The sequence below is a fragment of the Gekko japonicus genome, unplaced genomic scaffold, assembly GCF_001447785.1.
Source record: "Gekko japonicus isolate JY-2015 unplaced genomic scaffold, Gekko_japonicus_V1.1 scaffold1411, whole genome shotgun sequence".
NCBI lineage: Eukaryota > Metazoa > Chordata > Lepidosauria > Squamata > Gekkonidae > Gekko > Gekko japonicus.
This window is the reverse complement of record NW_015170323.1, coordinates 75,801-85,645: the sequence shown is the minus strand read 5'-3', so window position 1 is coordinate 85,645 and position 9,845 is coordinate 75,801. Positions and strand designations below refer to the sequence as shown.

The following is a 9,845-nucleotide window of genomic DNA, read 5'->3' as shown; positions in this document are numbered from 1 at the left end:
TAACCCCGATGTTGTCCACCTCATTGGTGGCGGTGGTAGTGGTGGCCCCTATGTGAAAGCCTGGCGGAAGAGCTCCGTCTTACAGGCCCTGCGGAATGGCATAAGGTCCCGCAGGGCCCTGATCTCCTCCGGGAGCTCGTTCCACCAGGTAGGGGCCACCACTGAAAAGGATCTGGTCCTAGTTGTGGCGAGCCTTGCCTCCCGGGGGCCAGGAACCACCAGGCGATGTTGTGCCCCGGACTGAAGTGCTCTTGGGGGTATATATGGGGAAAGGCGGTCCCTCAGGTAAGTCGGACCCGGGCCATGAAGGGCTTTAAAGGTAAGTACCAGCACTTTGAAGTGGATTCGGTGTGCTATTGGCAGCCAGTGCAGCGCTTTCAGTCCAGGCCAGATGTGGAAGCAAAATACCCATTTTCTCAGCCACTGACATTCCCACTATGGGCATATGCAAGAGGATGTGGCACAAAAATGCCACAGCTGTACCTGGGTTCAAATCCCCACCCATCCATGAACTCTTAGGACCCATTACAACAAAAGGAACACACACGAAGGTCCGTCCCTAAGAACAGCCTGTCATTCTCAGGACAGGTGGCTGTGAGGATAAAAGGGGTGAAGGGGGACCACGTACACTATCCTGGGCTCTTAGCGGTGGTGGGGAGATGAGCGAAAAATGTACCAGACAGACGAATAATATTCATGCATGCCCATAAATGGAGCTGCGGTGGCTCAAGTGGTTAAGACGCTGAACTGCAGGCTGTGGAAGGTCGGTAGTTCAGCAGTTCGAGACCCGGGTGCCGCATGACGGAGTGAGCTCCCGTCTCTAGTTCCAGCTCCTGCCAACCTAGCAGTTCGAAAGCAAGAAATTGCAAGTAGATAAATAGGTACCACTTCGGTGGGAAGGTAACAGCGTTCCGTGCGCCTTGGTGTTTAGTCACGCCGGCCATATGACCACGGAAACGTCTTCGGACAGCGCTGGCTCTTCAGCTTGGAAACGGAGATGAGCACCGCAACCCTAGAGTCGGATTCGACTGGCTTTCGAGCAAGGGAACCTTTACCTTTACCTATGCTCATAAATAGCCTGAGAAAACACACGGATCCGCCTTATACTGAATCAGACCATTGGTCTAAGGTCAGTCGTCTACTCCGACTGGCAGTGGCTCCCCAGGGTCTCAGATGGAGGCCTTTCCCATCACCTACTACCTGATCCGTTTAACAGGTGATGCTGAGGATCGAAACTGGGATCTTCTACATGCCAAAGGGATGCTCTACCATTGAGCCGCGGCCCCTCCAGAGAGCCCCAAAAGATCTTTAAGGGACCTGTGTGAAAGCATTCCATCTTTCTCTAAAAGAATTTCACCCCGGGCTTAAAAATAAAAACATGGTCAAGCCCAGCGATATACACCTCACCCAGCTTTTGCTTGAATTAACTACAGCCGCCAAACAAAAGGGGAGCAATCCCAAGTGGGCCTACTCAGAAGCAAATGCCATTTTTGCCAGTCGGGCTTACTCCCAAGGAATGCCAGGGCCAGGATGCAGAGGCAAGCAATCGAGCCACCGCTCTGAAACGTCCAAACCCCATTAGGGGCTGCCAGAAGTTGCCATGACTTCCAGGCACGCAAGCACAGACACACACACACAATACCCACCACATAATCCAAAAAGACAATCCAATGGCTAATGATTGCTATAGCAAACCAATTACTCGGTAGCCAATAACATGGGGATGGAGCCTCTGAGGAATATCTTTGCACCAGGCACGAAAACAGTCTATGTTCAGAGCATCCCCTTCCAAGTGGTATAGCCATGCAAGCAGTAGGGTCCTTACCGCCGGTGTTCCCTCTGCACAGCCAAGCCCTCTTGTGTGTGTGCTTTTTAAAAATCTCACACCAGGAGGTGACAGACCTGGAAGGGAAAGAATAAACACTCAGCGGGGAGCGTCACCTTGGGACGACCCTTCCACCCTCCTGAAGGAAACACACTCAGGTGTTTGAGGCTAAGTCCTCGAAGGTGAGTGAAGGACAAAAGGTACGCTTGGTATAAAAGGACACGGGTGGCCATTCAGGGCAGAGCTGTAGGGTAGCAGGCTTGGCTTGGGGAGCTCAGGACCAAACCTCTTATTGCATTTCTATCTTGCTCTGGATAGCCCTGATCTGGATATCCCAGGCTACCCTGATCTCGTTAGCTCTCAGAAGATACGCAGGGTCGGCCCTGGTTAGTACTTGGACGGGCAACCTCCAAGGAATACCAGGGACATGACACAGAGGCAGGCAATGGCAAACCACCTCTGAAATGCTTGGCTCACCACCTAGTGGTGCATAACGCTCAAAGAGTTAGGACTTTTAGCCACCAGACAGTCTTAGGTTCTCCTGGCTGTACTACACACACTGCCATATGGTAATTAATTAATTGATTATCTTGTCCATCCTCCAGGGAGCTCAGCATGGCCTTCTTTCCTCCTTGATTTATCCTCACAAGGATGCTGCCAAGTAGACAAATGTCAGAGGGGAGGAGAGTTGCCAACTCAGGGTTTGGAAATACCTAGAAATTTGAGGGTAGAGACTGGGAAAGTGGGCTTTAGGGAGGGAAGTGACGTTGGCAGTGTAAAATGACATGTAGTCCGCCTTCCAAAGCAGCCATTTTCTTCAGGTGAAGTGGAATACATGTTTTCAATAAATAAATAACAAATAAGTGATCTATGTAGTCTTATTCTAGGAGGTCTATCTCCCACCTGGAGTTTGGCAATCCTATCTGGGTTCAAATCCCCACCCAGCCATGAACTCTTGGGACCCATTACAACAAAAGGAGCAGACAAGAAGGTCCGTCCCTAAGAACAGCCTGTCACTTATTCTAGGAGGTCTATCTCCCACCTGGAGTTTGGCAATCCTAGCCGATTTTCCATCCCCAGATCACTGGGTAAGGTTGCCATCTGTTCACACCCAGTGGGTGGTTTGCCTGCTAATCCACTCACATGCCTGCCAAGACCGATCATTGCGACAATAGAGAATGTGGGTGGGAAATGTGTCTGAACCTGGAAGCAAAGGGCAACACTCTAGGAATCCCCCAGTCACTATGTTATAAACCCATAGAGATTTGGAGGATTCCTAGAGTGTCACCCAGAAGTGACATCACTTTGGACAAATCCCCCCCCCCCACTTTCTCCTACCATGACAGTTAGCTGGCCTGGCAACGCTCATACCAGGAGCCTCCCAACTCTGCACATTGATCCTCCTGATAGGCACGGTCACCATGTTGTCCGAACAGGGGCAACACACGTATTTTGCATGCATGTACGAGTTCGGTATTCACAAATGGACCACTGGTGCATGTGCAGACTGGGAGCATTATGGGTAGTGCATGCTCCTAATCAATGCTCCCTCTAAGCTGTGGAGTCTTGTGAGCAAAAATTCTACTTTGTGAGCTACTGGCATTCAAGTTGTGAGTGAGTGATTTGACTACTGCATAAATTTGCTTGTACTGGAGCCATCCTTCCTGACCTGAGCTAAGACAAAAACGTGCGAGCTGAAGGCTAAAAACCTGTGAGCTAGCTCGCACTTAGCTTAGAGAGAACACTGCTTCTAATGCAGGGCTCTTTTTGTAGAATAAGCCCAGCAGGAACTCATTAGCATAATAGGCCACACCCCTGACAGCACAGCATATTAACATATTAGGCCGCACCCCCATGTTACCAGAAGTGTGGTCATCCAGCCACACCCACCTTTTGCTTCTTATTCTATTTACCTTGTTTGTTGTCAAAACCCAGGGCTTTTTTTGTAGCAGGAACTCCTTTGCATGTTAGGCCACACACCCGCTCAGGAAGGGATGGCTCCAGATCAAACTAATCTAGGCAGCAGCCAAATGGCTTGCTCACAACTTTAATGCCAGTAGCCCACAAAGTAGAATTTCTGCTCACAAGACTCCACGGCTTAGAGGGAGCATTGCTTACCGCTTTCCCCATCTTGATCCCTTTGGGCCTGGTCGCTTCTGCGGCCAACCAGCAGATCTCTAATGTGTGGCTGATGCAGGCACCGCACAGCCAAGTAAACAGTGTCCCCTTCCCGCTGCCCCCTTTTATAAATTCCCGCGGGTGCCACCCTGCTCTGGGGCTGACAGGTGGTTCCCAGCAGCACGGCCAAGCCCTCTTGCGTGTGTGCTTTTTAAAAATCTCACACCAGGAGGTGACAGACCTGGAAGGGAAAGAATAAACACTCAGCGGGGAGCGTCACCTTGGGACGACCCTTCCACCCTCCTGAAGGAAACACACTCAGGTGTTTGAGGCTAAGTCCTCGAAGGTGAGTGAAGGACAAAAGGTACGCTTGGTATAAAAGGACACGGGTGGCCATTCAGGGCAGAGCTGTAGGGTAGCCGGCTCGGCTTGGGGAGCTCAGGACCAAACCTCTTATTGCATTTCTATCTTGCTCTGGATAGCCCTGATCTGGATAGCCCAGGCTACCCTGAATTCTCGTTAGATCTCAGAAGATATGTAGGGTTGGCCCTGGCTAGTACTTGGATGGGCGACCTCCAAGGAATACCAGGGACGTGACACAGAGGCAGGCAATGGCAAACCACCCCTGAAATGCCTGGCTCGCCACCTAGTGGTGCATAACGCTCAAAGAGTTAGAACTTTTGGCCGCCAGACAGTCTTAGGTTCTCCTGGCTAGACTACACACACTGCTCTATGGGAATTAATTAGTTGATTATCTTGTCCATCCTCCAGGGAGCTCAGCATGGCATTCTTTCCTCCTTGATTTATCCTCACAAGGATGCTGCCAAGTAGACAAATGTCAGAGGGGAGGAGTGCTGCAAACTCAGGGTTTGGAAATACCTAGAAATTTGAGGGTAGAGTCTGGGAAAGTGGGCTTTCGGGAGGGAAGTGACGTTGGCAGAGTAAAATGACACGTAGTCCGCCTTCCAAAGCAGCCATTTTCTTCAGGTGGAATAAATGTTTTCAATAAATAAATAAAAAATAAGTGATCTATGTAGTCTAATTCCAGGAGGTCTTTATCTCCCACCTGGAGTTTGGCAATCCTAGCCGATATTCCATCCCCAGATCACTGGGTAAGGTTGCCATCTGTCCACACCCAGTGGGTGGTTTGCCTGCTAATCCACTCACATGCCTGTTAAGACCAATCATTGCGACAATAGAAAATGTGGGTGGGAAATGTGTCTGAACCTGGAAGCAAAGGGCAACACTCTAGGAATCCCCCAGTCACTATGGTATAAACCCAGGGCTCTACTGGTAGCAGGAGCTCCTTTGCATATTAGGCCACACACCCCTAGTGTAGCCAATCCTCCAAGAGCTTACAGTATTGGAGGATTCCTAGAGTTTCCCCCAGAAGTGACACCACTTTGGACAAATCCCCCCCCCCTTTCTCCTCATACCCTCATACCAGGAGCCTCCCAACTCTGTACATTGATCCTCTCGATAGGCACGGTCACCATGTTGTCCGAACAGGGGCAACACACGTATTTTGCATGCATGTACGAGTTCGGTATTCACAAATCACAAATGGACCACTGGTGCCTGTGCAGACTGGGAGCATTATGGGTAGTGCATGCTCCTAATCAATGCTCCCTCTAAGCTGTGGAGTCTTGTGAGCAAAAATTCTACTTTGTGAGCTACTGGTATTCAAGTTGTGAGTGAGTGATTGGGCTACTGCATAAATTTGCTTGTACTGGAGCCATGTAGCCAATCCTAATGACTTTCTGCTGTTGGGTGTGGCCTATTATGCTAATGAGTTCCTGCTGGGCGTGGCCAACTCAGGAGCCAGCCAGAACTCCGTTCCTGTGCGTTCCTGCCCAAAAATAGCCCTGTTCTAATGTGTGTGGTTGCCAGTCTTCTGGTATGCATGGATGTAACATCTGAAGAGGTACGGAATGACTGGATCTAGGTCACCCAATGCAGCTTTGATTTGAATGAAGGTATTCCCAGTCGGCTATACTGCACTGGCATGACTGCCCTGAGAACAGAATGGGGTGTATAAATATACAGGAGAAATAAACTGAAAGCATTAGACATGGTCCTGCCATACTCATGTATGAAGAAGAAGAAGAGGAGGAGGAGGAGGAGGAGGAGGAGGAGATTGGATTTATACCTTACACTTCAGTGCCTGAAGGTGTCTCAGAGCAGCTTACAATCTCCTTTGCTTTCCCCTCTGCACAACAGACACCCTGTGAGGTAAGTGGGGCCGAGAGAGCTTTCCTGAGAACTGCCCTTGAGAGAACAGCTCTGAGAGAACTTATGACTGACCCAAGGTCACGCCAGCAGCTGCGCGTGGACTGTGGAGGAGTGGGGAATCAAACCTGCTTCTCCCAGATTACAGTCCCCTGCTCCTAACCACTACACCAAACCAGCTTGTTGGTCTGGTAGTTCCATGCAGTGGAACAGAACGGCAGAATTCCAAGGTGGCAGAAGGGACCAGACCCCTTCAGACCACAGATGGTGGGTCGCTGTCACAAGCTTGTCTCCTGGTTTAGAATCTGAGAGTTGTTTTTTCCAGATAAGTACATCTGGGCTGTGGTTGCGGCCTGGCAACCATATTTCCCCCACAAACGCTTATTGCACAGTCAATGTAGACAGTCCCATAAGATTCTTTTTTATGGGTTCTGATTGCTAACAAGGCTCTTGAGCAAGAAACCCACACATTCCATCCTGATTAAATAATCTTTTCAATTAGGTCACTGCTGAAAGTGACCTTTTCCTGCAATCCGGATTTTCCCCATGAGTAACAACATCTAAGTTTCCCAATTTTCCACGAAATGTACTGTTTCTCAACCGGCAGTTTCATCACCTGTGGTCTGGATAACAATGTTTGTGGAAGCCGCCGGATAATATCTTTTAAACAACCGTAAACAAACATGGATTATAAAGAGAAGACAGGAGGCCTTGTGGGTATGGCAGTAACTTCTCGTCTTCTCCTTTTATCAAGCAATGTTAGAATTTTTTTTCTGGCTATAGGTTGCACTCAGGTTAAGAGGTCAGCAGATCTTGAACGCCAAGTATAACATTAATATATTCTATATATGGCAAATACAATACGAATATATTTTATACATTCAAGTATGGCAAGGGGGTGAATCTAGATCTGTGTTCCATGTTTGGGGCAGAGAGACAGTTAATGTTTTAATAAATTACAATTAAGAACTGTTATTGCATGGCTAAATAAATGCTTCCTCATTGGGGGGCGGGGGGGAGAAACCACGATAGCTTTGGTCATCTTAGCAAAGCCTTCGGTGGGTGCCAACCTGCAAATGGGTAAGACTGGCACACATGCATTCTTTGTGGTGGTTTCTGCCTTGTAGAGTGGCCTGCTGGGACTGTGCCTGGGGAAAGTGGAGTTCTGGGGGGAATGCGACATCACTTCCAGGCGATGCCCTAGGAATCCCTTCACACCTCTATGGTATTTAGTAGAGAATGGTGGGAATTCCTAGAATGTCGCTATCAATACCATTCCCCCACACCATTTATTTCTCCCAGTCTTCAGATTATCAATGGTAGGGAACCAAGAGCTGGAGTGGGTGATTGCCCACTGCCACAAGCTATGGTCTAAGCATGGCCTAAGAGGACATGCGACATCGCTACAGCGGTGACGCAATTCTATTCCCTGAGGCATTTGTCTCAATGCCCCCTTTGGTAGGGCCACTCTTGGGTGTGACCCACCTTAGGACCAAGCATGGACCATTTATTGAAAGCGAGTGAGTTCAGCATTAGCCATCTTGGGGAGCAGCTATCTCACCTTTCTCAACAATTCCAGAGCATGCCCTTTCTTCCCAAAGATCACCTCTTGTTCTCTTCAAGGGCCAGAGCTCAATGGTGGAGCGTACCACAGGTCCCCACTGTGTAATCTTCTTTCTTTCTCTTCAAGATGGGTAGCCGTGTTAGTCTGCCTGTAGCAGCAGAAAAGAGCAAGAAGTGAGCGGTGTCTCACAGAAGCTCCTACCCTGCCACATATTTTGTTAGTCTTTAAGGTGCGACTGGACTCTTGCTCTTTTCTTTCTCTTCAGTTAACAGCAGGGGTCATTTCCTGCAGGAGCGCACAGGAGCGGAGCTCCGGCAGTAAAGAGCCCAGGGGGCGGGCACATGCAACAAGCCCCACCCCCTGCTCCCAGCAGACCTCAGTCAGAGCAAGAAGCAGCCAGGTAAGTTGCAGAGCCTCCCCCCCCAGCCCCCCAGTCCAAAATACTCCAGCGGCACCTTTAAGACCAAGTTTGATTCAGGTACAAGCTCTCCCTCCTCTGTGAGGACAGATCTGCACGTCCCCCCCCCCCATAGCTAGCAATCCAAAACAGTCCAGTGGAGCCTGAGCGGTGGGTGTTGCCTTCTGACACACTTCCGGTGATGTCAGGGTGTGTGGCATATGCAGATAAGTTATGCTAATAAGTTATGCTAATGAGCTCCTGTACCTCTTTTTCTATGAAATGACCCCTGGTTAACAGGGAACTCAGATAGCAAGTATGGGAAACTTTTGCTCTACCGGAGATCTTAGGGTGCCATGGCTAATCAACAGTGGTCTCGCTGGACCAAAAATACAAGGTAGTTTCACCTTGCTACAACTTTTCACCAATGCTTGTCAAAACCACAACAAGCACTTGTGAGGCCCTCCAAGTCTCTCTGCTCTCATTCCACAAGCTTATCACCCAGCGACCTTATTAAAAGGAAGGAGAGATATGGAGTCGACAGGATCAACACCCTCCTGCAGAAACATACACATTAGTGAAAGATTGCCAGTTTACCATCAGAGCGACCCCTTCCTCGCCGTACTCATTGTTTTACTTGCTGCAGCAAAATGCCCTTCTAGGCATAACAGGCGTCAGCAACTCTGTGACGTCAAACCGGCGTTGGTGCGTTTACAAATGCCGGCGGGAGTTTGTCGCAACAAGAACTAAAAGGCTTCTTGTGGCGTCTTAAAGGCTGATATATTTGCTGAAGCGTCAGCTTTCTTGGACTTCATTTTGCTCCATTAACTATGAAAGGGGAACGTCATTCAGCAAAAATACAGAACAAGGGGTGGGGCTGGGGGAACAGGCAGGTGACATGGGTGGTTTTGCTCCGTCATCATGGCTCCTTGCAAATCCTGTAAGCCGGTCAGCACAAAAGCTACCATTGCCCCATGATTTCACATCAGACCGAAGTCAGAAGATTGCAGACTTCTGATATCAAATATTAGTAGAGACTTGCGGGGTCCAGAGGTTCACTGGAACATCATCCTGTGACATCATGACATCATTTCCTGTTCATGTAACTGGAAGTGATGTCACCACATCGCCTGATGCTCTAGCATCCCCTCCAAACCTACCGAGTGATGTTGCTTCCTGTTAGGCAGCCAGACATGATGATGTCACAGGATGCCACTCTGGCATCCGCATCCCCTCGCTTGCTCACCAGAATGAGGGCAGGCACGGGGCAGGGTGGGGTGAGGCCCCCCACCTGGGAAATGTCAACCCTAAATATAACTCACATATCAAATCTTTCCATCTCTGCGTTCACACAGTCCCTGGTTACACAGGCTCTGGGCCCAAGTAGTGAAACCAGCATTCCTTCAACAAATCCTGGGCATAAGTGAAGGCCAAATCCTGATTTCACAAATTAACTGTTGGAAGTTCCAGGTGCGATGTCCCTCCCTTAGCCTTTGTGGCAAGAGAGACTAGATAGCTAGATAGGCACACTGACCTTTCTTTCTGTGTTTATTCTTCTGCCACTGTCCCCTTTGAAATGTAGATTGTGTTCTCAGGGACAATCTTCCTTCCTTCCGTTCTCTCTCACTTGAAGACGAACTCTCTCCCTGCACACAACAAGGGGACGACATGCGGTCCTCTCTTGGAACCATGAGGCAGATGGGCCTCTCGCC

The 9,845-nt window shown here is 49.4% G+C and overlaps 1 protein-coding gene across 1 annotated transcript in view; it reads right to left on the bottom strand.

The window, feature by feature from the left end:
• The window catches only part of ATP4A (ATPase, H+/K+ exchanging, alpha polypeptide), a 45,828-nt gene extending 41,873 nt beyond the window's left edge, over window positions 1–3,955 (bottom strand). The window contains exon 1 of the mRNA XM_015418084.1: window positions 3,944–3,955. Within this exon, the coding sequence (XP_015273570.1) occupies window positions 3,944–3,955 (12 nt within the window). The remainder of the gene's footprint in view (window positions 1–3,943) is intronic.
• Window positions 3,956–9,845: the final 5,890 nt, after the last annotated feature.